Source organism: Saccopteryx bilineata, chromosome 3 (genome assembly GCF_036850765.1).
Source record: "Saccopteryx bilineata isolate mSacBil1 chromosome 3, mSacBil1_pri_phased_curated, whole genome shotgun sequence".
Taxonomy (NCBI): domain Eukaryota; kingdom Metazoa; phylum Chordata; class Mammalia; order Chiroptera; family Emballonuridae; genus Saccopteryx; species Saccopteryx bilineata.
The window spans coordinates 296,338,529-296,365,484 of record NC_089492.1 but is presented as its reverse complement, the minus strand read 5'-3'; the positions used below and the strand labels follow the sequence as shown (position 1 = coordinate 296,365,484).

The window sequence follows — 26,956 nt, the reverse complement described above, 5'->3', positions numbered from 1 at the left end:
TCTTGGGAAGATTTTTTGGGACAAGAGTGCCATCTACTGTCGATGTGCAGAAGTACAGGTCTTTATTAGGGGGAAAGGTTTACATCCTTTTATTATTATTATTATTATTATTATTACTATTATTATTATTTCTAAAAATCCTAATTTTTCTCTTTTCCCCTTGACCATACAAAATCCAAAAGTTACCCTCTTCTATTTTTAACTCGCTGGAGAGTCACCTTTCTAAGACTGGAGTCGCTGCCTAATCTGTCTGAATGCTTTTAAAAAAAAAAAAAAAAACTATTTTCACACTTTTTCTTTCTGATGGTGGTTTTCACACAATTTCAGGCCTGCCAACAAGACTGTTTTACACAGAGTTTTTTTCAGACTGTTCTGGGGGCACGCAGGATGTACATGATACATCGTGTAATGAAATCATGTACACATAAAGTTGTTTTTTTGGTTTTTGTTTTTTGAAGAATGTGGTAGGCCTTTGTGTAGTGAAAGAAGATCTCCAAGATCTACGGCTGAATGGGAAAAAAAGAAAGACCCAGAAAAGTATATTATAGCGTGCTACAATGTGCGTGCAGTCCTTTGCTTTTATTTATTGAACTTAAATTAACTTTATTCTAGGAATGCATTCACAGGGTTCAAATATTTAAAAATATATACATAACTGACCAGGTGGTGGCGCAGTGGATAGAGAGTCGGACTGGGATGCAAAAGACCCAGGTTCGAGACCCCGAGGTCGCAAGCTTGAGCGCGGGCTCATCTGGTTTGAGCAAAAGCTCACCAGCTTGAGCCCAAGGTCGCTGGCTTGAGCAAGGGGTTACTCGGTCTGCTGAAGGCCCACAGTCAAGGCACATATGAGAAAGCAATCAATGAACAACTAAGGTGTCGCAACGAAAAACTGATGATTGATGCTTCTCATCTCTCTCTGTTCCTGTCTGTCCCTATCTATCCCTCTCTCTGACTCTCTCTGTCTCTGTAAAAAAAAAAAAAAATATATATATATATATATATATATATATATAGAGAGAGAGAGAGAGAGAGAGAGAGAGAGAGAGAGAGAAAGCACCCTGGCCGAATAGCTCCATCAGTTAGACGTCAGCCTGAAGCACAGAGGTTGCCAGTTCGATCCCGGGGCAGAGCACATACACGAACAGATGGATGTTCCTGTCTCTCTGTCCTCTCCCCCACCGTTGTCCTCTCTCACTGAAATCACTTTTTTAAAAATATGAAAAGAGAGTTTGAAATTGCTCCCTAGAAACTGGTGAATTTACCCCTTTTATTTTACTGGAAATTGTTTAGACAGTCAGGTATTTCATTCTTATTATGCTGAGGACATGGGTTTTCTGGCTGTGTTATCTGTTATTTTGCATTGTTTTTATTTCTCAGTTTAATGTGTTTAATTTTGAAACAAACCTCCAGAAAACTTACAAAGACAACACTAAGAACTTTTTTAACTTTTTTATTGATTTTTTAGGGTGGCGGGAGAGATTAGGACTGGATAATGGAAGATGAAGGGATTAAGCAAAAATATATGTGTGTGTATATAACACATAGACACAGTCAACACTGTGGTGACGCCAGAGGGAATGGGGGTAGAGTAGGTGGAGGGGGCAAAGGGGGGCTGTGGGGGCAGAAGAGACTGCCTGGGGTAATGGGCACATGATGCAGCGTACAGTGTGTTTTATTGAGTTGCACATCTAAACATGTACCCTAATAAATTCAATTTTTTAAAAATCAATATTTTTATGGCCCTGGCCAGTTTGCTCAGCAGTAGAGCATTGGCCCAACATGTGGAAGTCCCAGGTTTGATTCCCAGCCAGGGCACACAGGAGAAGCACCCATCTGCTTCTCCATCCTTCCCCTCTCCTTCCTCTCTTTCTCTTCCCCTCCTGCAGCCAAAGCTCCATTGGAGCAAAGTTGGCCCGGGCGCTGAGGATGATTCTATGGCCTCCGCCTCAGGCACTAGAATGGCTCAGGTTGAAGCAGAACAATGTCCCAGATGGGCAGAGCATTGCCCCCTGGTGGGCATGCCGGGTGGATCCCGGCCAGGCGCATGGGGGAGTCTGTCCATCTGCCTCCCCGCCTCTCACTTCGGACAGATACCAAAAAATAATTAATAAATATTTTTAAAAATAAAATAATAGCCTGACCTGTGGTGGCGCAGTGGATAGAGCATTGACCTGGAAATGCTGAGGTCTCCGGTTCGAAACCCTGGGTTTGCCTGGTCAAGGCACATATGGGAGTTGATGCTTCCAGCTCCTCCCCCTTCTCTCTCTCTGTCTCTCTCTCCTTTCTCTCCCTCTCTGTCTCTCTCTCCTCTTTAAAAATGAATAAATAAAATAAAATAAATAATAAAAAAAAATAAAAAAAAATAAAATAATAATAATTCTATAGTTCCAGAGGCCAGAAGTTGATATCTCAGCATCAGGAGGGCCCAACGCCCCCACCCTGGCCCAGCCAGAGGCTGCAGGGGACAGTCTATTCTTTGCCTTTTACATCTCAGGACGGCAATTCCTCAGTTTGGGGGTCCGTCGTTCCTATCTCTGCTTTCTCTCTTCACATATCTTTTATCTCCTGTAAAGACACTTACTGTTGAGTTTAAGACCTACCCAGATGATCTAGCATGACCTCACCTCAAGATCCTTCACTTTACTACAAAGAACCTTATTTCCAAACTAGGTCGTGTTCACTGGTACCAGGGTGGGGACGTGGACCTCCCTTTTCCGGGGCCACCATCAACCCGCTACAGACGCCCCGCCTTGGGATGACGCCAACCCTGGTGATGGTGAAACAGTCGGGCAGACAGAATCGTGGCAATGTCACTGAACCCAGAGCCTGGACCTCTTTTTGAAAATAGCCTTACCCCTTGACCTGTGGTGGCGCAGTGGATAAAGCATCCACCTGGAATGCTGAGGGCGCCGGTTCAAAACCTCAGGCTTGCCCGGTTAAAGCACATGTGAAAAGCAACTATGCTTCCCACTTCTCCACTCTCCACCCCCCTCCCCTCTCTAAAAATCAATCAATAAGTAAATTTTTAAATAGCCTTCCTTCTACCTCGTGCTGGGGGGGGGGGGGGCACCATCCCCGCTGACACCGTCAGGTATGTCCTGTCCCAGCAGCCCTTGGCATCCTGGTGCAATCCCCAGCCCCCCAAAGGACATAGGAAGGCTTCACCCGGACCTGGGTTCCTTTTTCGAGAAGCCTCCAAGCCCGCCCACCCCTCCTCACTGGCTTCCTCGGTTGGCTGGTTACTTTGCCACAACCACCTGTTTGGATGTCTGTGGGTTTTGAGGGTTTTTAGATTGGTTTTGATCATCTTTCATCTGCGGAGGTTATAGCTGGGCTCGTGAGCCACCTCAAAGCCTTCGGGGGACACAGCGGAGGATGACGTCGCTTTGTGTGTCAGTGTCTGTGGTCGTCGGGGTTTCTCGGTTTGGAAAGGAAGCGGATGTGGGTCGACAGTCTGTGGCCAGAATCCGCCCCAGGTGGCGTCACACGTGGCTACATGACAGACAGGCCTTTTCCCTTTTCATCTGCACCCACTCTTCTTCTTGCTAAGACACCCCTTGATTTTTTTATTGATTTTAGAGAGTAAGGGAGAGAGAGAGAAGCCTCACCCTGTCGTTCCACTTATTTAAGTATTCACTGGTTGCTTCTTGTAGGTGCCCTGATGTTCAACAGACGACCCAGCCAGGGCTCCCCTTCCTTCCTCTAAGGGTGGGTAGCAGGGAGTCCATGATAACATCTCCTCTCGGCTGATTCGCTGCAACGCAGCTGTGGCTGATTCTGCTCTATTTAAGCAGAAAGGAATTGGTGGGGACCACAGAAGGGAAGCTCCCAGTCATGAGGAAAACTTAGAAAGGTTTTTGGAGGAGACAGTATGACGGGCAGAACGGTGGCCCCTCTGAAAAAGTGTCCTCACCCCAATCCCCAGTATGTATTGGGGTGATCTTGGTTAATAAAACTATACAGGTTTACTCTGGCCAGCTGGCTCAGCAGTAGAGCATCAGCCCAGCGCATGGAAGTCCCGGGTTCGATTCCCGGCCAGGGCACACAGGAGAAGCGCCCATCTGCTTCTCTACCCCTCCCCCTCTCCTTCCTCTCTCTCTTTCTTCCCCTCCCGCAGCCAAGGTTCCATTGGAGCAAAGTTGGCCCGAGCCATGAGGACGGCTCCATGACCTCCTCCTCAGGCGCTAGAATGGCTCCGGTTGCAAAGAAGCAACACCCCAGATGGGCAGAGCATCGCCCCTGTGGGCATGCTGAGTGGATCCCGGTCAGGCACATGCAGGAGTCTGTCTCTCTGCCTCTCCACTTCTCACTTCAAAAAAAAAAAAAAAAAAAACAGCCTGATCTGTAGTGGCACAGTGGATAACGCGTCAACCTAGAATGCTGAGGTCGCCAGTTTAAAACCCTGGGCTTGCCTGGTCAAGGAACATGTGGGAAGCCTGGGCTTGCCTGACCAGGCGGTGGCGCAGTGGATAGAGCGTCGGACTGGGATGCGGAAGACCCAGGTTCGAGACCCTGAGGTCGCCAGCTTGAGCGCGGGCTCGTCTGGCTTGAGCAAAAAGCCCACCAGCTTGGACCCAAGGTCGCTGGCTTGAGCAAGGGGTTACTTGGTCTGCTGTAGCCCCACGGTCAAGGCACATATGAGAAAGCAATCAATGAACAACTAAGGTGTCGCAACGAAAAACTGATGATTGATGCTTCTCATCTCTCCATTCCTGTCTGTCTGTCCCTGTCTATCCCTCTCTGACTCTATCTCTGTCCCTGAAAAAAAAAAAAAACAAGCAAAAAAAAAAAAAAAAACCCTGGGCTTGCCTGGTCAAGGCACAGATGAGAAGCAACTTAAGAACAGCTATAGTGAAGCAACTGCTTCTTATCCCCCTCCCCTCTGTAAACTCAATAAATAAGATCTTCAAAATAAAATTTAAGTTTTTCTAACATTAAAACATGCCAGGCCCTGCCCTCCATTCTGTGCCTGAGCGGAGCGCCAGCCCCGTTTCTAACACCGAAGGCACCCAGACTTCAACAGCTGTCGCCGTGGGAAAGGTGGGAGGGGACCCTTCCCTTTCTAAACATCTGCACGTTTGGTTGGTTTACGGGTCTGAGACTATTGTAACCGGCATCTGTGCTTCCCACAGGGACGAAATCCATGAGTTGTTTCTGTTCGGCTCCTCCGCACGTCCCCCTCACCCCTATCCCGTCCACGGAGAGAAGAATCATAGCCTGTGACTCAGCTAGATTTATTTGTAGTATTACTAAAGAGCAAGTGTGAGTCAGCAGGGCAAAGGAAGGTCACGACCTCAGGCCTCCTGGGTCCACAGCAGCTGGTGTATTGCTCACACTGTCCAGCTGTGACTCGGGGACAACAAACAGGTCAGCTCTGTGGCAGCCTGTTCTCAGGGGACACCTACAGCTGGCCCGGGTCTCTGAGACAACCTGTCCCCCACTGCGGTCCACATCAGAGGGAGCAGGCTCCCCCCTCAGCAGTTCCCACTTTAGAATCCCAACGGAGGCACACTTGTAGCAGCCCCTGGGCCAGGTGCCCACCTAAAGTCCACCCACTGTGGCCAGAAAAGGGGTGGGGAGAGAGAGAGAAAAGGGCAATGCTGCCACCTAGCGGTTGCTGCAAGTATAGCCACCAGATGCTGTCCATCTTAAAGGCTTGGCCAATGCTGCCGCCTGGAGGTTGCTGCCGGTATGGCAGGCAGGTCTCTCAATCTTGAGGCTCCTAGTGCCAATACTGCCGCCTAAAGGATGAGGTGGACATGGCAGCCAGCCTTGGGCTTGGGGCTCCATCCTTGATGAGTCGTCCCCTGTACCAGTTTTCATGCTTGCTCCCAGGTTATCTGAGGAGGGGCTGTCCCCACACAGAGGACCCCCTAGGACACCTTCAAGCCCACAAGGCGGGCACTTTCAGCCCAAAGCCTCCTGGCGACTTCCTCGTCCTCAGCCTCTGGGGCTGGAGCCTTCTCTTTGAGTCCATCGAAGTACTTTCCAGAAACATCCGCCAGTTCCTCGGCCACTGCCAGGTAGGTGCTGGGCTGGGCCGCCAGCTGGGGGCTCTTGACCAACAGCCAGAAGATGGGCCCTGCAGTCAGGCCCAGGGAGCAGTCAGTCCACACACATTCAGAGAGGAGGATACAGCAAGCCCTTCTCCACCCCAGGACACAGGCCCACTGAGGCTGGTCTAGAGCCCCACAGAGCCCTCCTCCAAGCTTTTGCTCCTGTGGTTCCCTCCACCCTGCCTAGCAGAGACAAGTCCAAAAGCCACTTCTCCCAGGAAGCCCCCCTGGATTTTCCCGGGCAAATAGCTTTTTTTTTTTTTTTAGAGAGTGAGCATGCACAACAGGCAGAAGAGGGATGAGAAGCATCAACTCATAGTTGTTCATTGAAGCAACAACTTAGTTGTTCATTGATTGCTTTCTCATATGTGCCTTGATCAGAGGGCTTCAGCTGAGCCAATGACCTCTTGCTCAAGTCCGTGACCTTGGGCTTCAAGCCAGCGACCATGGGGTCATGTTTATGAGCCCACACTTAAGCCGGCAACCTTGGGATTTCAAATCTGGGTCCTCAACATCCCAGGTCAATGCTCTATTCACTGTGCCACCACCAGTCAGAGTTTTTTTTTCTTTGCTTGTTTGTTTGTTTAGAGAGAGAGGAGAGAGGGGGGCGTGGTAAGTAGCAGGAAGCATCCATTCATAGTAGTTGCTTCTCGTGTGTGCCTTGACCAGGCAAGCCCAGGGTTTTGAATCGACAACCTCAGCATTCCAGGTTGATACTTTATCCACTGTGCTTCCACAGGTGAGTCAAAGCTCTGCCTCTTTTCCATCAGCCCCAACTCCCCCCCGCCCGCCCACTATTCCATCTTGCCTTAAAATAACTTTTTCCAGTGCCAGCCTCAGCTTGAGATCCTACACCTGGCACCCACTCACTAAATGTTTTCCACGATTACAAATGCTAGATAAGTTCTAATTATTTATTCTACTTACATCTGGGCCAGACACCGTGCCGGCCCTTTTATGGGGGGTCCCGTCTAACCCTCTGAGTAACAGTGACACAGGACTATTCTGTCTCTCCCTCTGCATGAGGACACGGAGTCTCAGAGAAGTGGAGTCACTCCCCTGGGTGGCACAGTGAGGTTTCAGTGAAGCTGAGGTGGGTGGGACACCAGGAGTTGGCTCTAGAGCCCCGCCTTTCTTTTTATTTATTTATTTGGTATTTTTCTGAGGTCAGAAGCAGGGAGGCAAGGAGACAGACTCCTACATGCCCCCAACCTGGATCCACCCAGCATGCCAACCAGGGGGTGATGCTCTGCCCATCTGGGGTGTTGCTCTGTTGCAACCGGAGCCATTCTAGTGCCTGAGGCGGAGGCCATGGAGCCATCCTCAGCACCCGGGGCCAACTTTGCTCCAGTGGAGCCTTGGCTGCAGGAGGGGAAGAGAGAGACAGAGAGAAAGGAGAGGGGGAAGGGTGGAGAAGCAGATGGGCGCTTCTCCTGTGTGACCTCGCTGGGACTCGAACCCAGGACCTCCACACACCAGGCCCATGCTCTACCGCTGAGCTAGCTGGCCAGGGCTGAGCCCCCCCATTCTGAGATGTGGGTTTCCCATCAGTCACCCAGGCTCTGGGCTGTATCCTGGGGCTATACTGAGGATGGCAGGCCAGCTCCACATAGAAAAGTGACTTGTTCTTGGTACCATGAATGATAAAGGGGAGGGAGCAGAGCAAGTTCCCGGAGACAGTCTCTGAGTGTGATGTTAACTTCATGTCAACCTGACTGGGCTGACAGACAACCAGAGAGCTGGCCAAACCTTATTTCTGAGTGTGTCTGTCTGGGAGGGCGTGACCAGAGATGAGCAGATTGTGGGACATCTCAGCCTCCATAAATTGTGAGCCAGTTTCTCCTAATAAAGACTTCTAAGCCTGGCCTGTGGTGGCGCAGTGGATAGAGCACTGACATAGAATGCTGAGGTCACCGGTTAGAAACCCTGGGCTTGCCCAATCAAGGCACATACTACAAGCAATCAATAAACAACTAAAGTGAAGCAACTATGACTTGATACTTCTCACCCTCCCCCACTTCTCGCTGTAAAATCAATAAATAAAATCTTTTAAAAGAATCCTTCTAGCCTGACCGGGCATTGGCACAGTGGATAGAGCGTCAGACTGGGACGCGGAGGACCCAGGTTTGAGACCCCAAGGTCACTAGCTTGAGCGCAGGCTCATCTGGTTCGAGCAAGGCTCACCAGTGTGAGCCCAAGGTCGCTGGCTTGAGCAAGGGGTCACTCAGTCTGCTGTAGCCCCCCCCACCCCCGGTCAAGGCACATATGAGAAAGCAATCAATGAACAACTAAGGAGCTACAACCAAGAATTGATGTTTCTCATCTCTCTCCCTTCCTGTAGGTCTGTCTCTATCTGTCCTTTTCTCTGTCTCTGTCACACACAAAAAAATTCTTCTAAATACACACACACACACACACACACACACATCCCACTGGTCCTGACTAATACACTGAAAGAGGTGCCCAGACCCCAAGCTGGGAGGACAGGGGTTCAGTGAGGGGACCCTGGGCCAGGAGGAGACTTACCAAGTGTGAAGCTGGAGAAGGCAGAATTATGCATGCCTGTATGTCTACCCAGCTCTGTCCTGGCCACACCAGGGTGCAGAGCGTTGACAGTCACACCCGTGCCTGGCAGGAGAAGAGAATAGGGGGTGAGGTGAGGGGCAGACAGATGCTAGACTCACTCCCTACCAGGAAGCCTGATGCTGTCCACCCTGAGCTCTGGGGCTCCCCTGTTTCCTGCCCTTGAACCCACAACACCCTCTAGCTCTGAACCATCCATGCCAGGTGGTTTGATCTTCCAAGGCAGGTCTGTCATATGGCCACCCAGAGCAGAGCCTCTCAACCCGAGTGTGTGTCAAAATCACGTGGAGAGCTTGAGAAACCCAGACTGCTGAGCCCACCCCCAGAGGGTCTGAAGCAGTAGGTCAGGGTGGGGTCTGACAAGCTCCCAGGTGAGCTAACACTGCTGGTCCATGCACCTTCTATGAGAAGCAAGGGCAAACGGCAGACTTTTCAGTGTTAGCACTATGGACAATGAGAGCCAATTATTCTCTAACCCATGCACCGGAGGTGTCGAGCATTATCCCTGGCTTTTGTCCACTAGATGCCAGTAGCAACACCCACCCCCAAAGTGACAGCCAGAAGTGTCTCCAGATATTACCAAATGTCCCTTGGCTTAGAGAACCTGGATGAGTAGGAAAGAAGACATGATTGATTAGTGCTGTCTGCTTTCAGGCACCAGCAGTGATTGATTAGTGATGTCTGCTTTAAGAGCAGCATGGATCCTGGTGATATGTGATTAATTAGTGATGTCTGCCTCAGGCACCATAAGGGAGCCTGGTAGTGTGTGGTTGTTTAGTGATGTTTGCTTCAGGCACCAGCAGGGAGCCTGGTGGTATGTGATTGATTAGTGATGTCTGCTTTAGGAGCAGCATAGAGCCTGGTGATATGTGATTAATTAGTGATGTCTGCTTCAGGCACCAGCAGGGAGCCTGGTGATATGTGATTGATGAGTGATTGCTGCTTTAGGCACCACAGGAAGCCTGGTAGTATATGCGTCATGCATTTGCTTACGCTGTCCTAGAACCAATGCTTGACCTCCCATCCACCCAAGGTCACAGTAGGACTGTTCCAGGTTCTGAGCTAAAGGAAAAGGGATGTCACACACAAGCACCTTGCAGCTGCCGGCTCAGCTCCTTGGTGAAGAGTACAACAGCCAGCTTACTCTGGCAGTACGCTGCTTTAGTGTCATACTTCCTCTTCTCCCAGTTCAGGTCATCAAAGTCGATGTGCCCAGCAATGTGGGCTAAGGATGAGAGGTTGATGATCCGTGAAGGGGCTGAGGCCTTCAGCTTGTCCAGCAGTAAGTTTGTCAGAAGAAAGTGACCTGGATGAAAGATGACAAAAAGATAACGGTCCTTAACCTCTTACCATGTGCCTAGAAGCATGCTGAGAACATTACTTTATCTCACCCTTCCAGTAACTCATGGTTCTTAGCAGGAAGCAATATGGCCTCCCAGGGGACATTTGGCAATTATCTGGGAGACAATTTTGATTGTCACAACTGCAGAGAATAGGGACCCTGCTGCCATCTAGTGGATGGAAGCCAAGAATACTGCTCAACACCCCGTGACACATAGGACAGTCCCCACAAGGAATTATCCAGCCTCAAATGTCAAGTCCTATGAGGTCAGCTGAGAAGAGACTGCCTTCTGACTACCAAAATTTTTTCTCCACTTCTTTTATTTTTAGAGAAAGAGAGGAAATGAAAGAAAGAGAAACATCAATCTTTTTGTTCCACTTACTCATACATTCATTGGTTGGTTCTCTTTTTTTTCTTTTTTATTGACTTTAAAGATAGAAAAAAAAAACATTGATTTCTTATTCCACTTATTAATGCATTCATTGGTTAATTCTTGTATATGTCCTGACTGGGAATTGAACTTGCAACCTTGGCATATCTGGAGGAGGCTCTAACCAATGAAGCTACCCAGCCAGGGCTCTCCACTTCTCCAGTAATAAAATTTTTAGCTGGCCTGACCAGGCGGTAGGTAGCGTAGTGGATAGAGCGTCGGACTGGGATGCGGAAGACCCAGGTTTGAGACCCCGAGGTCGCCAGCTTGAGCACGGGCTCATCTGGTTTGAGCAAAAGCTCAGCAGCTTGGACCCAAGGTCTCTGGCTCGAGCAAGGGGTTAATCAGTCTGCTGAAGGCTCACGGTCAAGGCACGTATGAGAAAGCAATCAATGAACAACTAAGGTGTCGCAACAAAAAACTAATGATTGATGCTTCTCATCTCTCTCTGTTCCTGTCTGTCCCTATCTATCCCTCTCTCTGATTCTCTGTCTCTGTAAAAATAAAAAAGAAAAAAAAATATTTTTAGCTGTACCCAAGACAGCCCAGTGAAAGACTACCTTTCCCAGACTCCTTTGCAACTAGATCTAGTCATGTGACTGAGTCCTCACCAATTGGGCATGAATGATAGTAATGTGTGTTAAGGGTTGAGTTGCCTCTCCCCACTCCCCCCCAAACAATACGTTGAAGTCGTACCCTCCAGAACCTCAGGATGTGACCTTATTTGGAGACAGGGTCTTTACAAAAAAAATTAAGTAAAAGTAAGGTCATTAGGATGGGCCCTGAACCAATGTGCCCAAATGTCCCATGGCCTTACTAACAGAACCCCAGGTAGTGTCAGGGTGATAACACATAAACTGACAGAGTGACTAAAGGACAGACTGAGACTGAAGGACAGACAAAGGGATAAAAGATTGAGAGACTGATGGAGGACCCTGAAGACTTTCCGAGCACTCAACAAGGAACAGGCAACTCCCTGAGCAGCCGGGTGACCCATGAAGGGCCACCGGTCAACATGGAGAGGGAGGAGGCCACCCCCTCCCAGAGCCTGTGTCTGACCCACTAGGGACCCCCGTCAGGTCCCTCGCAGATCCCCACAGCACACAGCCAGTGGCCTCACCCAGGTGGTTAACGCCCAGCTGCATCTCGAAGCCGTCCTCGGTTGTCCAGTGTGGGCACCGCATCACAGCCGCGTTGTTGATCAGGATGTGCACACTCTCCTCCTCTGAAAGACAGGGGTCAGGGTAGACATGTCAGCTCCATGCCCATGCTGGACTGAACAATGTCCCTTAAACATTCACATCCACCTGAGGCTTGTGAACATGATCTTTCTTTTTCTTTTTTTTTTTCTGAAGCCGGCAACGGGGAGGCAGTCAGACAGACTCCCGCATGCGCCCGACCGGGATCCACCCGGCACGCCCACCAGGGGGCGATGCTCTGCCCATCTGGGGTGTTCCTCTGTCACAACCAGAGCCATTCTAGCGCCTGAGGCAGAGGCCACAGAGCCATCTTCAGCGCCCGGGCCATCTTTGCTCCAATGGAGCCTTGGCTGCAGGAGGGGAAGAGAGAGATAGAGAGGAAGGAGAGGGGGAGGGGTGGAGAAGCAGAGGGGCGCTTCTCCTGTGTGCCCTGGCCAGGAATCGAACCCGGGACTCCTGCATGCCAGGCCGACGCTCTACCACTGTGCCAACTGGCCAGGGCCAAGCATGACCTTTCTTTAAAAATGGAGTCTCAGCTCTAGCCAGTTGGCTCAGCAGTAGAGCATCAGCCCTGGGTGTGGAAGTCCCAGGTTCAATTCCCAGTCAGGACACACAGAGGAAGTGACCATCTGCTTCTCCACCCCTCCCTTTCCTCCTCCTCTCTCTTTTGCTCTCTCTCCCTCTCCCTCTCCTACAGCCATGGCTCAAATAGTTCAAGCAAAGTTGGCCCCGGGTGCTGAGGATGGCTATATATCCTTGCCTCTGGCGCTGAAATAGCTCAGTTGCTGAGTAATGGGAGCAGTGGCCCCAGATGAGCAGAGCATCGCCCTGTTGGGGGCTTTGATGGTTGGATCGGGGTACATACAAGAGTCTGTCTCTCTGCCTCCCTGCCTCCCCATCTCTCACTTAATTAAAAAAAAAAAAAAAAGATGCCTGACCAGGCAGTGGTGCAGTGGATAGAGTGTCAGACTGGGACGCAGAGGACCCAGGTTTGAAATCCCGAGGTTGCCAGCTTGAGTGTAAGCTCACCAGCTTGAGTGCAGGGTCACTGGCTTAAGCATGGGATCATAGACATGACCCCATGGTCTCTGGCTTGAGCCCAAAAGTCGCTGGCTTGAGCCCAAGGTTGCTGGCTTGAGCCCAAAGGTCGCTGGCTTGAGCCCAAAGGTCGCTGGCTTGAGCCCAAGGTCACTGGCTTGAGCAAGGGGTCACTCGCTCTGCTGTAGCCTGCCATCAAGGCACATATGAGAAAGCAATCAATAAACAACTAAGGTGGTGCTACAACGAAGAATTGATGCTTTTCATCTCTCTCCCTTCCTGTATGTCTGTCCTTATCTGTCCCTCTCTCCGTCTCTCTCTGTCTCTGCCAAAAACAAAAACGGAGTCTTTGCAGAAGTTATCAAGTAAACCTGAGGTCATCAGGTGGGCCCTCTTCCAACATGACTGGTGTCCTCCTACAAAAGGGAAGTCTAGACACAGACACCCCACACGGGGAATCTGTGGTGTGATACCGAAGGCAGAGTGGAGGGGTGCTGCTATGAGCCAGGGACCGCCAGGATGGACGACCTGCACCAGAAGCTGGGGCAGTGAGGAAGGCTTCGACCCCTGCAGCCCTGCCGCAGCCTGAGCTCAGGCTCCTGGCCACGCACGGGGCAGCTTGAGCAACAGAAATGCATGTCCCGGAGGCTGGAAGGTGTCACAGGGCTGGTTTCCTCTAAGACCATGAGGGAGATCACTTCCCTGCACCTCTCCTCGGCTTGTCGACAGCTGTCTTGTTCCTGTGTCCTCACACGGTTGTTCCTCTGTGTGTCTGGATCCTAATCTCCCCTTCTTCGAAGGACACCAGTCAGATTGCGTCAGGACCCACCTAACAACCTCAGGTTCACTTGATGACCTCTGTAAAGACACCATCTCTATGCAAAGTCACATTCCAAGCTCCTGGGAGTGAGGACCCCCAAAGAATACATCTTTCTGAGGGGAGACATGAACGAATCCATAACACTCCCAAAAGATCAATGGAAATGGCAAATTGGTCACCTAGCACCTAATAAACAGCCCCTCTGCATTGCTCTGTATTTGGGGGGAGGGGCATAGCCCAATCATCAGGAAAGCCTGTCAGATCAGGGTTCCAACCCCAGCCTCTAGCCTGGGCAGCTGTCTGAGCTCGGCCAATCACAGAGCACCTCTGTGACTCAGTTTCCCCCTCTACAATTCTTCCTGTGTGTTAGTAACTTGTATTGTTAAAATAAAGAGCTATTGGCCCTGGCCGGTTGGCTCAGTGGTAGAGCGTCGGCCTGGCGTGCAGGAGTCCCGGGTTCGATTCCCGGCCAGGGCACACAGAAGAGGTACCCATCTGCTTCTCCACCCCTCCCCCTCTCCCTCCTCTCTGTCTCTCTCTTCCCCTCCCGCAGCCGAGGCTCCATTGGAGCAAAGATGGCCCGGGCTCTGGGGATGGCTCCTTGGCCTCTGCCCCAGGCGCTAGAGTGGCTCTGGTCCCAACAGAGCGATGCCCCGGAGGGGCAGAGCATTGCCCCCTGGTGGGCAGAGCGTTGCCCCTGGTGGGCGTGCCGGGTGGATCCCGGTCGGGCGCATGAGGGAGTCTGTCTGTCTCTCCCCGTTTCCAGCTTCAGAAAAATAAAATAAATAAATAAATAAATAAAGAGCTATTTTTTCACAATGAACACTTCTCGACATCGTGGGGAAAAGGTTAACAGTGGCCCCTTCGGGGTTGGTGTGGGATCAGTGGTGTTTAGATCCCCTTTTCTCTTCCAAATTTTATACATTTTTTTCATTTCTTTGCATTGGAGGTTTAAAAATAAAAAAACAACCATAAATGTTTATTGGTTCACTTCTCCTGAGCAACAGCTCCTTTGTCCCCCAGCTAGCTTCCCTGCTTCTATTTAACACGGAGCCAGGTGGGGAGGAAGAGGCTGTCTCTAAGACCTGCTGATATGATTATGTGTGACAAATAACGTGACCACGAGGACATGGGGACATTAGCAGCAGAAAGGGTGGAAGCCAAACAGCCAACTGTCAAGAGCCACACAATGAAACACAGTGTGGCCCCAAGAAAAGAATAAAGAAATGCAGTGTAGCCCCAAGAAAAAAAAATTAAATACAATGTTGCCACAAGAAAAGAATAAAGAGGCCCTGGCCGGTTGACTCAGTCGTAGAGTGTTGGCCCAGTGTGTGGACGTCCCGGGTTCAACTCCCGGGCAGGGCACACAGGAGAAGCGTCCATCTGCTTCTCCACACCTCCCCCCTCCTGCTTCTCTTTCTGTCTTCCCCTCCTGCAGCCTTGGTTCGACTGGACGAGTTGGCCTCCAGGCACTGAGGAAGGCTCCATGGCCTCTGCCTCAGATGCTAAGAAGAGTTCAGTTGCTGAGCAATGGAGCAATGCCCCAAATGGGCTTGCTGGGTAGATTCTGGTCGAGGCACATGCTGGAGTCTGTCTCTGCCTCCCTTCCTCTCGCTGAATAATTTTAAGAAGAAAGAAAGAGAGAAAGAGAGAGAGAAAAAAAAGAAAGAAAGAAAAAAAGGAAAGAAGAAAGAAAGAAGGGAGGGAGAGAGGGAAGGAAGGAGGGAGGGAAAGAAGAGGAAGGAAGGAAGGGAGGGAGGGAAGGAGAGAAGGAGGGAGGGAAGGAGAGAGGGAGGGAAGGAAGGAGGGAGGGAGACGATGTAGGCACAGAAATGAGAGAGCTACCTGCAGGGATCTATAAGAGACTCGGAGAGAAAAAGGCAGGGCAGCACCTGGCGTACAACAAGCTCCAATCTGTACAAAAAGGCCACGGGACAGCGATGCACCTGTCTGCCTAATAAAACGCATAAGCAGCCTCCAGAAAGGTATATGCGCATTGCAGACAAGTGAGGAAGGCAGCTGGGAGCTAGGGGCAGGCGTGGCAGGGAGACATTTAGCCGTCTCCTCTCTTGTACTTTCTGAACATTTAAAGCTGTTGACGTTATTTCTATTCAAAAAAACAAAAAAATACGTGAACAGTTCTGAGAACCCCAGGCGGGAAGCCAAATGACTGAGTCACCAATCAACGTGACAAGTGCAGGAAGGCTCAAGCCTGAGCCTTGGATTTTCCAGGAAGGACATTTCTTCCAGGGAGGTCCAGGGACCCTGCACTGTGACTGTGGGTCCTCCAGAGGGGCAAGGATTGTCACAGCCGTGTCCCCACAGGACCGGGTGCTCCTAAGAGGTGCAGCCTGAATCTGACTATCTGAGTGTCCCAGGTGTCACCCCAAGAGACTGAAAGCCTCAGGAGACAACAGATGAATCACTGTCTCTGCCCCACCCACACCCCGGCTAACTCCTCCTCCACGTGGCATCCCAGCCTCTTCCTATTGGAGCCAAGCTAATGCCTTTGTTTTCCCATAAAGCAGGAGTCAGTAGACTTTCTCTATAAAGCAGGGGTCCCCAAACTTTTTACACAGGGGGCCAGTTCACTGTCCCTCAGACCGTTGGAGGGCCAGACTATAAAAAAAACTATGAACAAATCCCTATGCACACTGCACATATCTTATTTTAAAGTAAAAAAACAAAACGGGAACAAATACAATATTTAAAATAAAGAACAAGTAAATTTAAATCAACAAACTGACCAGTATTTCAATGGGAACTATGCTCCTCTCACTGACCACCAATGACAGAGGTGCCTCTTCTGGAAGTGTAGTGGGGGCCGGATAAATGGCCTCAGAGGGCTGCAAGCGGCCCGCGGGCCGTAGTTTGGGGACCCCTGCTATAAAGGGCTGGACACAAAACATCCTTGGCTTTGTGGGGTCTCAAGCTCCAGGCCTGGTTTAATTCCAGCCTCCTCAGAGCCTGGCCCCCAGGGACCTTAGCCCACACGGCCAGCACCCTCCCACCAACCTTTAATGATCTTCGCTGCGAACTCTCGGACAGACTTCAGAGAGGCCAAGTCCAGGTACCAGGCATTGACGCGGCGGTTCAGGGTCTCCCCACGAATTTCCTTTGCTGCCACCTCACACTTCTCCATGTCTCGACAGGCCAGGATAATGTTGCCTCCTAAAAGCTCAGGATCAAAAAAAAAAATTTATTGCCTGACTTGTGGTGGTACAGTGGATAAAGCGTCAACCTGGAAACGCTTAGGTTGCCGGTTCAAAACCCTGGGCCTGCCTGGTCAAGGCACATATGGGAGTTGATGCTTCCTGCTCCTCCCCTCTTCTCTCTCTCTCCCATCTCTATAATGAATAAATAAAATCTTAAAAAAAAAAAAAAAAAAAAAAAAAAAAAAATTTATTTTAAAGATCCACTCCTAGCCTGACCAGGAGGTGGTGCAGTGGGTATAACATGGGCCTGGGACAGACGACCCAGGTTCAAAACCCGAGGTTGCCAGCTTGAGTGCAGGCTCACCAGCTTGAGCACGAGGTCACTGGCTTGAGTGCGGGATCACTGGCTTGAGTGCAGGGTCACTGGCTTGAGCATGGAATCATAGGCATGACCCCATGGTTGCTGGCTTGAGCCCAAAAGTCACTCTCTTGGGCCCAAGGTCACTGGCTTGAGCAAGGGGTCACTCGGTCTGCTGGAGCCCCCCAGTCAAGGCACACATGAGAAAGCAATCAATGAACAACTAAGGTGCCGCAACAAAGAATTGATGCTTCTCATCTCTCTCCCTTCCTGTCTGTCTGTCCCTCTCTGATCTCTCTCTCATTTGCTAAAAAAAAATAATAATAAAATGAAAATAAAACAATCCACTCCTAGGTATGTATGTACCCAACATAAATGAAAACATAAGCTTATACAAAAATGTGGACAAATATGTTCACAGCAGCACTATTTACAACAGCGCAGAGGGGGAAACAACCCAAGTGTCCATCAGTGGATGAAGAGATAAACAGAACACAATCTGTCCATACAGCGGAATATTATTCAGCCACCAAAAAGGACAGAGGCCCTGACACATGCTGCGACCTCAAGCACGATGCTGATTGAGAGCAGCCACACAGTACAGGACACGTAGTATAATTCCATTTCTGTGAAACGTTCAGAACAGGCAAATCCCTGGGAGGGACATTCACGGCTTCCTAGGGATAGGTGGAGAATAGGCAGGTGGTTAAGTGTTGGGGACCAAAAAATAAACAGGGTATTTTGCAGTTTGGAGTCTGGGGGACAGAGGTGCTGGGAGCTGACTGTAAGCTGACAGTCTGCCCAACCCCCCACCTCACCTGCCTGATTAAGTTGCAGAGGGCTGTGCTTCAGTGCTTGTCCTGCCTCCCATGTTCCCCGGAAGGACTGGAAGCTAGTTACTTCTTTGTGTAAGTTAAGTATTGGTGGGGGGGTTTCTGCACCTGGTGGTTTTCTTGTGTTGCCTTGAGAACGTGATTGATTTGCTAATGGCCCACCTCATCCAGTAAATAAAGAAGGATTTTTTTTTCTGGGGGAGGTCATGTTTTTGCTGCTTGGCCAGGGCAGGAGTTACTGCTGGCAAGGAGCTGTGGTTTTCTCCAGAAATCCATCTTATATATGTCTTTAAGTCTTTGTCTATTTTTCATTCAATTTCAAAACCATTCCTACTCGAGACCCTGGAATAGACTCGTCACGTGGGTCACAGCAGTTAAGGACAGCAAGGTTTTTCTTGTTTTTTTAATTTGTTTGTTTGTTTGTTTAGGTGAGAGGAAGGGAGATAGAGAGGCAGATTCCTGCATGCACCCCAACCAGGATCCACCCAGCAATACCGTCTTGGGCAGATGCTCAAGTACCAAGCTATTTTTAGCACCTGAGGCTGATGTGCTCGAACCAACCCAGCTATCCTCAGCACTCTGGGCCAAGCTCTAACCAATCAAGCCACTGGCTGTAGGAGAGGAAGAGAGAGAGAGAAGGGGGAAAGGGAGCGGAAGAGAAACAGATGGTTGCTTCTTCTGTGTGCCGTGTCGGGAATTGCACCTGGGATGTCCATACACTAGGCTGACGCTCTAGCTACTGAGCCACCAGCCAGGACCAGAGGTTTCCTTTTGGGGTAATGAAAATGTTCTAATTGAGAGTGGTGATGGTTACATGACTGAATATATTAAAAATCCTTGAAGTGTATACTTTAAGGAGGTGAAATTGTGGGTATGTGAATTAAATCTTACCATGTCTGTAAAAAAAAACTAGATATGTGAGAACAGAAATTAGACTGAAAGAACCACATTGACCTGGGTGGCTTATCCCGCCCACAGGAGCCAAGCTGCTTCCTAAACATCTCACTGGCCTCTCACACGGCCCACAGCAAAACTCACTGGACCCCAGAATCTATGCATCCTCCTAGTGGCCCCTGAGTCCCCAGGACAGCACTAAGTATGTCTGCCCAACTTTCCTTCTCACCTTTTCCTGGGAGGGACACATGTCCTCCCTTGGGGAAGCCCATCACAGCCCACCACCGCCCTGATTGCCGGGTGGACAGGCAGTTTAGGCCTGGTCCATCCTCCCTCAACAAGCCCAGAGGGAGTTTCAGCTCTCCCCCAGCCCTCACACCTGCTGCATGCAGCCTTCCCACACTACCCAACCAGCGCAGGCCTTCTGGGCGCTGACACCAAAAACCCTGACTCCGCCCCTTCTTGTGCCTGACCCCACAGGAAACCTCATTGGTTCTAACTTCAAAAGAAACCCTGAGCCCTGGCCAGTTGGCTCAGTGGCAGAGCATCGACCAGCGTGTGGATGTCCCAGGTTCAATTCCTGGTCAGGGCACACAGGAGAAGCATCCATTTGCTTCTCCATCCCTTTCCCCCACCCATCCCCTTTTGCAGCCATGGCTTGATTGGAGCAAGTTGGCCCCAGGCACTGAGGATGGCTCCATAGACTCATCTCAGGCGGTAAAAAAGAGCTCCATTGCTGAGCAACGGTGAGCTATGTAACATTTCACCTGCTGAACAACACACCAAATGGGCAGAGCATCACCCCTTAGTGAGCTTGCTGGTTGGATCCTAGTCAGGGCGCATGCGGGAGTCTGTCTCTCTGCCTCCCCTCCTCTCCCTAAAAAAATAAATAAAAATAAAATTTAAAAAGGAAAAAAGAAAAAGGAAAGAGAGAGAAAGGAAGGAAAGAAGGAAGAAAGAAAGGAAGGAAGGGGCCCTCAAGCAATGAGGAAGGCACCTCTTCTCCCTGGGACCCCTCCAAAACCCCAGTTGACCTGAAGAAAAACATCAAAGAAATCCAAAATCCAAGGGCATGCTAAAAAAAATGCCTAACCAGCCTGACCACACAGTGGCGCAGTGGATAGAGCGTTACACTGGGATGCGGAGGACCCAGGTTTGAGACCCCGACGTCGCCAGCTTGAGCACAGGCTCATCTGGTTTGAGCAAAGCTCACCAGCTTGGACCCAAGGTTGCTGGCTCGAGCAAGGGGTTACTCGGTCTGCTGTAGCCCCATGGTCAAGGCACATATGAGAAAGCAATCAATGAACAACTAAGGTGTCACAACGAAAAACTAATGATTGATGCTTCTCATCTCTCTCCATTCCTGTCTGTCTGTCCCTATCTGTCCCTCTCTCTGACTCTCTCTGTCTCTGAAAAAAAAAAAAAAAAAAAGCCTAACCAGAAAGCCCGGAAGTGGCTCACGCCAGGTCTTGACCCTGACCTCTGACCGAGGCTCTGAGCCAGCCTGCAGCAGGAGAAAACAAGGCCAATGCAGAGAAAAAAAAGCCCAAAATGACACTACGCTGAGCATCCATGGCCTCTGCTAGGACCCCCAACACTCCTCAGTTTCTCCTGGGGCTTAAGCAGGTGTAAGTTTGTTTCTGCCACTTGGAATGAAAAGAATCGAATAACCTGGCTCTGGCTGGGTAGCTCAGTTGGTAGCATCATCCTGACACTCCAAGGTTGTGGGTTCAATCCCCCAGTCACAAACGAGAATCAACCAATGAATGTGTAAATAAGTGAAACAACAAATCAATGTCTCTCTCTCTCCCCCCACCTTTCTCTCTCTATAAATTAAAAAAGAAAAGAAAAACTTTTTTTTAAGAATCGGATGACCTAGACATCTCCTGAAAAGCAACCCTCTTCAGTTGGGCTCTTCTTGCCCTGAGCCTGGAGCAGGAAAAGCAGGACCTCACCTCTTTTTTATTTTTCAATTACAATTGACATTCAATATATTAGTTTCAGGTGTACAGCATAGTGATTAGACATTTATATATCTTACAAAGTGAACTCAGTCTAATGCTCACCTGGGCACCATACATAGTTATTACAGTATTGACTATATTCCTGATGCTGCACTTTTTTTCCAGAGAGAGAGGCAGGGAGAGAGAAACAGGAACATGAGCCGCTCCTGTATGTGCCCTGATGGGGGAAATGGAACCGGCAACCTGTGTGCTCCAGAAGGATGCTCCGCCCAACCGAGCGATCCAGCCAGGGCTCCCGTGCTGTCCTTGACATGCCTCTGTGACTCTTCTGTAGCTGCCAGCTCGTGCTCCTTCATCCCTTCCTGACCCCTAGCCCCCAAGTCCCTGCCACCCAAGGCCTCACCTCTTCTGGCCAGCTCCAAGGCGGTCTGCTTCCCGATGCCCGTGTTGGCACCCGTCACAATGACAGTCTTCCCCTGAATGGTGGCCTTGCTGGGACAGGCTCCCCCGGCGACATAGTCCCTGAAGGCAAGAAACGGCCACAGGTGACCTGGACTGCTTTGGTCTCAAGTGAATGACCCCTCTGAGCTTGGGCTCCCCCAATGGAAAGACGGAAACAATGCTGCCTGCCTGATTCCATGAAGCGGCTGTCATGTTACAGGTAAAAGGTTGCATGCAGCCTGGTGTGAGGAAGCCTCCAGGCCGTGACAGTTGTCATTTTATAAAGACCCACTGCAGGCCCTGGCCAACCGGCTCAGCAGTAGAGCGTTAGCCCAGCATGTGGATGTCCCGTGTTTGATTCCCAGTCAGGGCACACAGAAGCATCCATCTGCTTCTCCACCCTTCCCCCTCTCGCTTCTCTCTTTCTCTCTCTCTTCTCCTGCAGCCATGGCTCAATTGCTGTGAATTGGCCTCGGGGAACTAAAGATAGCTCCATGGCCTCCACCTCAGGTGCTAAAAAATAGCTCCGGTTGCAAAGGAGCAAGGGCCCCAGATGGGCAGAATATCGCCCCCTAGTGGACATGCCAGGTGGATCCCTGTAGAGGCGCATATGGGAGTCTGTCTCTGCCTCCGCTCCTTTCACTAAACAACAAAAAAAGAGCCACTATATTTGCTTCCTGTGGCTGTTGTATCAAGTGGTTAAAACCAGACAAATGTGCCCTGGCCAGGTAGCTCAGTCAGTTGAAGACGCCAAGGTTGCAGGTTTGGTCCCCAGTCAGGGCACATACAAGAATCAACCAACGAATGCATAAATAAGTGGAACAACAAATTGATGTTTCCCTCTCTCTTTTTTTCTTTCTTTCTTTCTTTCTTTCTTTCTTTCTTTCTTTCTTTCTTTTTCTTTCTCTCTCTTTCTCCCTTCCCTCTCTCTCCCCATCTCCTTCTCTCTCTCCAATCAATAAATTTTTTTAAATTATTTATTAAACAGGCAAATGTATTCTACAATTCTGCACCTCAGGGTCTAAAATGGGTCTCACGGGGCTACAATCAAGGTGTCAGGCTGCGTTCCTTCTGGGGTCTGCAGGGTAGAGTCGGTTTCCTTGCCTTTTCCAGCTTCTAGCCCGTACCCCCTACCGTTCCTTGGCTTGTGGTCTCTTCCTTTGTCTTCAAGACTGACTCTGACACTCCTGCTTCCCTCTTACAAACATCACCTGGATAACCCAGGATGATTCCCCAGAGTCCTTAACTCAGTGGCATCTGAGCACTAGGACTTACACATCCTTGGGGACCGTGATGCTGCTGCTATATCCATAATACCCAGAGGCTAAAAATTGGAAACAACCAAATGTCACTTACAGGGGGCAAAAATAAAAAATGCCATTTCCACACAAGAGAAGGGTCTGCACATTACTATAGCCACCAGCCAGCTGAGGCTATTCAATTTAAATTAATTAAAAATAAATAGGCCGCCTGACCTGTGGTGGCGCAGTGGATAAAGTGTCAACCTGAAAACACTGAGGTCGCCAGTTCAAAACCCTGGGCTTGCCTGGTCAAGGCACATATGGGAGTTGATGCTTTCTACTCCTCTCTTCTCTCTCTCTCTCTCCCTCTCTCTCTTTCTCCCCTTCTCCCTTCTCTAAAATGAATAAATAAAAAATATTTAAAAATAAATAAATAAATAAAAATAAATAGGCCGGCCCTGGCTAGATAGTTGGATTGGTCAGAGCATCGTCTGAAGCTCAGACATTTCCAGTTCGATCCCGGGTCAGGGCACATACAAGAATAGCTCAATGGCCTGACCAGTCAGTGGTGCAGTGGATAAAGCATCGGACTGGGATGTGGAGGACCCAGGTTCAACACCCCAAGATGGCCAGCTTGAGCGCAGGCTCATCTGGTTTGAGCAAAGCTCACCAGCTTGAGCCCAAGGTCGCTGGCTCGAGCAAGGGGTCACTCGTGTCTTCTGTAGCCCCTGGTCAAGGCACATATGAGAAATCAATCAATGAACAACTAAGGAACCGCAACGAAAATTGATATTTCTCATCTCTCTCCCTTCCTGTCCCTATCTGTCCCTCTCTCTGACTCTCTGTCTCTACTACAAAAAAAAAAAAAAATAGCTCGATGTTTCTGTTTCTCTCTCTCTCACCCTTCCTCTCTCACTGAAGTCAAGTCAGTAAATAAAAATTGTTAAATAAACAGCCCCACCTCAGAGCAATTAGTTATCTCCTATTTTTACTTTTTAGCTTTTTCAGAACTGAAAGACAATGATATAAATAAAAATAAAAACAGTGGCCAATGTATTTTATTACAATCTTTTTATATTAGCAATTGTTTTATAGAGCTATCCAGTAAAGCTAGTTCATAATTACAGAGAGTAGGTTTTGTTTTGTTTTGTTTTGTTTTTTTTGTTTTTTTTTTCTTCAGAGAGAGGGATAGACAGGGACAGACAGACAGGAACGGAGAGATGAGAAGCATCAATCATTAGTTTCTCGTTGCGCATTGCGACACCTTAGTTGTTCATTGATTGCTTTCTCATATGTGCCTTGACCGTGGGCCCTCAGCAGAGTGAGCAACCCCTTGCTCGAGCCAGCGACTTTGGGTCCAACTGGTGAGCTTCTGCTCAAACCAGATGAGCACGTCCTCAAGCTGGGACCTCAGGGGTCTCGAACCTCGGTCCTTCCGCATCCCAGTCTGGCACTCTATCCACTGCGCCACCGCCTGGTCAGGCTACAGAGAGTAGTTTAATAAATTAATAGATATCACTAAAAAGAGCCCTGGCCCAGTAGTTCAGTTGGTTAGAGCACCGTCCTAATATGCCACGGTTGCACGTTCAATTCCTGGTCAGAGCATATACAAGAATCAACCAATGAATGCATATATAAATGGAACAACAAATCAATGTCTGTCTCTCTCTCTCTTTCTCTTCCTCTCTCTCTAAAATCAATAAGTAAAATTTAAATATATAGACAGATAGATGACCAGATTCTGGCCAACTAGATGAAAAAGACATTATCAGATCAGGGTAACAAGTTTGAAATGAACCTTCATTGTAGAGCAGAAAAATAAACCCAAAGGTAATTATTCAAACAGATTTACCAACTATTCTTCATGCCCTTTAAAAAAAAAAAAAAAGTACACTGTAATTCAAAATTCCAATTACTTCCCGGTCTAACTCCCAGCCCATCTCTTCTCTTATATAACTAATAAAATTATATATGGTTAATCCTTTTCTTAATTGATTTGAGAGAGAGAAAGGGAGAGAAACATCAATTTGCTTGTTCTCCTTACTTATGCATTCATTGTATGTGCCGGACTAGGGACAGAACCCAGACCCTTGGTGTGGCAAAATGGAGCTCTCACCAACTCAACTACCCAGGCCAGGCCTTTTTCTTTTTCTTTTTAATTGTGGGAACAACACTTGACATGAGATCGACCCTCTTAGTAAATTTTTAAGTGACGACATATTAGCATATTGTTAACTGCAAGCATAACATAAGCACATTGCTCAGAGCCACATGTGATGGCCATTATAATGCACAGCAGAAACAACACTTCCATCACCGTAGAAAGTTCTACTGAAGGTGTTGCTACAGAATATTTGATAGCCGTTGTTTTGGTTTGGTTTTTTGTTTGTTTTAAGTGAACTATTCTAGGAAAGACAAGACCTATGTATACATCCCATGCAATTCGATGTATACCTGCAGAGTTGGACAAGTCTATTTGTTTCTCCAATTTCGGGTAAGAGAGTTTAGGTGGCAGACATGTCACTGGAGCTGGCCAGTGGCAAATGGGAACTATTCAATAAATATTTGCTGAATGAATTAATTCTGTCAACTACAAGTCTCCGGAAGCCGCTAGGCCAAAATATTTACAAGGTCCCAGAACCGCCGCTTCCTTTGGGTGACCTTGGCGATGACCTGCCATCTCGGGGCTTGAGTTTGTCCCCAAGTTCTCCGGGGGCGCTGCTGATGGGGTGGGCTGGGGGGGACGAGGTATTGGTGGTCGCCACCGGGCCTTATCTCCTTTGGCTGCAGACCGGGCGGGCACATACTCACCTGAGCAGCACAGCGCCACCCACCGCCGTGCCCAGCAGGGACACTGGCACAAGGTAGCGGTTCATGCCGTGCGGCAGCGGGATACAGCACAGGGCCGCCCGCAGATCCGCCGCTGGAGTCGCTCCAAGGCGCTTGCGGCCTTGGACCCACGTGGAGAGGGTACAGGCACTTCTGGAACCAGGACTTCCTGAAGGAGGCGTGGCGGTGGCGGTGCACAGGGGTGGGCGGGACCTATGGGGATGGGCCGTGAGCTCTACTACTTCTGGGAATGGTAGTTTATGGGAGTTAGGGGCGTGGCCGTGGGCTGGGGGCGGGACTTGAGGGGCGGGGCCTATGCGCTGCTTGGATGACGTCACACTCGTGCTGGGGCAAGGCACAGCGCTGTTCTGGAGTGAAACCAGGATTGCAGTGTTGCAGCTGCCGCTTTGGAACTGTGACTCTGGGTATCTTTCAAATATATCAGTCAGCCTGTTTCCTCGTCTAAAAATGTGTTCGCCAAGAGTACCTTTCTTCCAGGCGTCCCCAAACTACGGCCCACGGACCCCTGAGGCCATTTATCCGGCCCCGCCGCACTTCGGAAGGGGCACCTCTTTCATTGGTGGTCAGTGAGAGGAGTACTGTATTTGGCGGCCCTCCAACGGTCTGAGGGACAGTGAACTGGCCCCCTGTGTAAAAAGTTTGGGGACCCCTGTCTGTATTTCTAAATTCCGATGCTCAGAAACCAAGACCGGCCCTGGCCAGTTAGCTAAGTCGGTAGGAGAGTCCTCCCAATATGCCACAGTTGCAGGTTCGATCCCTGGTAAGAGCACATACAGGACACAAACAATGAATGCACAACTGAGTGGAACAAAAAATGAATACTCCCATCTCTCTCTCCTCTATCTCTCTAAAATCAATCAATAAACTAAAAATAATAAAAAATAAAAAACCTACTAGGCTGGGGTTCTCTAATTCCTGGCGCTGGAGACCTGGACTTCTGGGTCTGAGGGAGGAGGTGCTGGGGGTCTGGACTCCTGGTTCTGAGGGAGGAGGGCCAGGTGTTTTGACTCATTAGTCTGATGGACTATGTAGCCAGACACTAAGGATTGGTGCTGTATGATTCCAGTTATATAAAATTCCAGGAAAGACAAAGCTATAAAGAAAGAATAGCTCTTGGTTCCTGAGATTAACATTAGAGGAGAGAGCAGAGAGAGGCCACGTGGAGGAGGCCAGGAGAAGCAGCCAAGATGGCGAAGTGTTGAGTGAGAAGCCAGTTTGTGCAGAGTTTGTGCAGAGAGAAGGAAGGAGATGGGGAACAGAGGTGAATAAGTCTGGTGAACTAGAAACCTTTGATTCTAGGAAACTCGGATAAGTCAGTAGCTTTGTGAGCACTGAATAGGCCAGAATTAAAGATGATGGCTCACCAAAAATAAAATAAAAATCAGTGATTAGGGCAGAGGGGGTACAGGGAGTGGTTACTGGAAAGGGAACTTTTTTTTTCTTTTTTTTCTTTTTCTTTTGTATTTTTCTGAAGCTGGAAACGGGGAGAGACAGTCAGACAGACTCCTGCATGCGCCCCACCGGGATCCACCCGGCACGCCCACCAGGGGCGATGCTCTGCCCACCAGGGGGCAATGCTCTGCCCCTCCGGGGCGTCGCTCTGCCACGACCAGAGCCACTCTAGCGCCTGGGGCAGAGGCCAAGGAGCCATCCCCAGCTCCCGGGCCATCTTTGCTCCAATGGAGCCTTGGCTGCGGGAGGGGAAGAGAGAGACAGAGAGGAAGGAAGGGGGTGGGAGTGGAGAAGCAAATG

At 49.5% G+C, this 26,956-nt stretch overlaps 1 protein-coding gene across 2 annotated transcripts; it reads right to left on the bottom strand.

The window, feature by feature from the left end:
• Positions 1–5,218: 5,218 nt before the first annotated feature.
• RDH13 (retinol dehydrogenase 13) lies at positions 5,219–25,349 on the bottom strand. Of its 2 annotated transcripts, XM_066271039.1 has the most exons (7): positions 25,166–25,349; positions 21,076–21,194; positions 16,484–16,639; positions 11,532–11,636; positions 9,733–9,945; positions 8,583–8,684; positions 5,219–6,082 (listed from the first exon to the last, which is right to left on the bottom strand). In XM_066271039.1, exons 1-7 carry the CDS (start codon positions 25,228–25,230, stop codon positions 5,874–5,876), a joined length of 969 nt encoding a protein of 322 aa, XP_066127136.1. In that variant the 5' UTR covers positions 25,231–25,349; the 3' UTR covers positions 5,219–5,873. The 2 variants fall into 2 exon arrangements, with proteins under 2 accessions (XP_066127136.1, XP_066127138.1); XM_066271041.1 differs by lacking the exon at positions 21,076–21,194 and having other exon boundaries at positions 25,166–25,341.
• Positions 25,350–26,956: the final 1,607 nt, after the last annotated feature.

Coding starts and splice junctions, on each gene's coding strand:
- RDH13 (XM_066271039.1), bottom strand. CDS start 25,230: ATGAACCGCTACCTTGTGCCAGTGTCCCTGCTGGGCACGGCGGTGGGT. Junction 16,640..21,075: donor CTTGGAGCTGGCCAGAAGAG/GTGAGGCCTTGG, acceptor CTGAGCTTTTAG/GAGGCAACATTATCCTGGCC. Junction 6,083..8,582: donor CTTCTCCAGCTTCACACTTG/GTAAGTCTCCTC, acceptor GCCTGACTGCAG/GGCCCATCTTCTGGCTGTTG.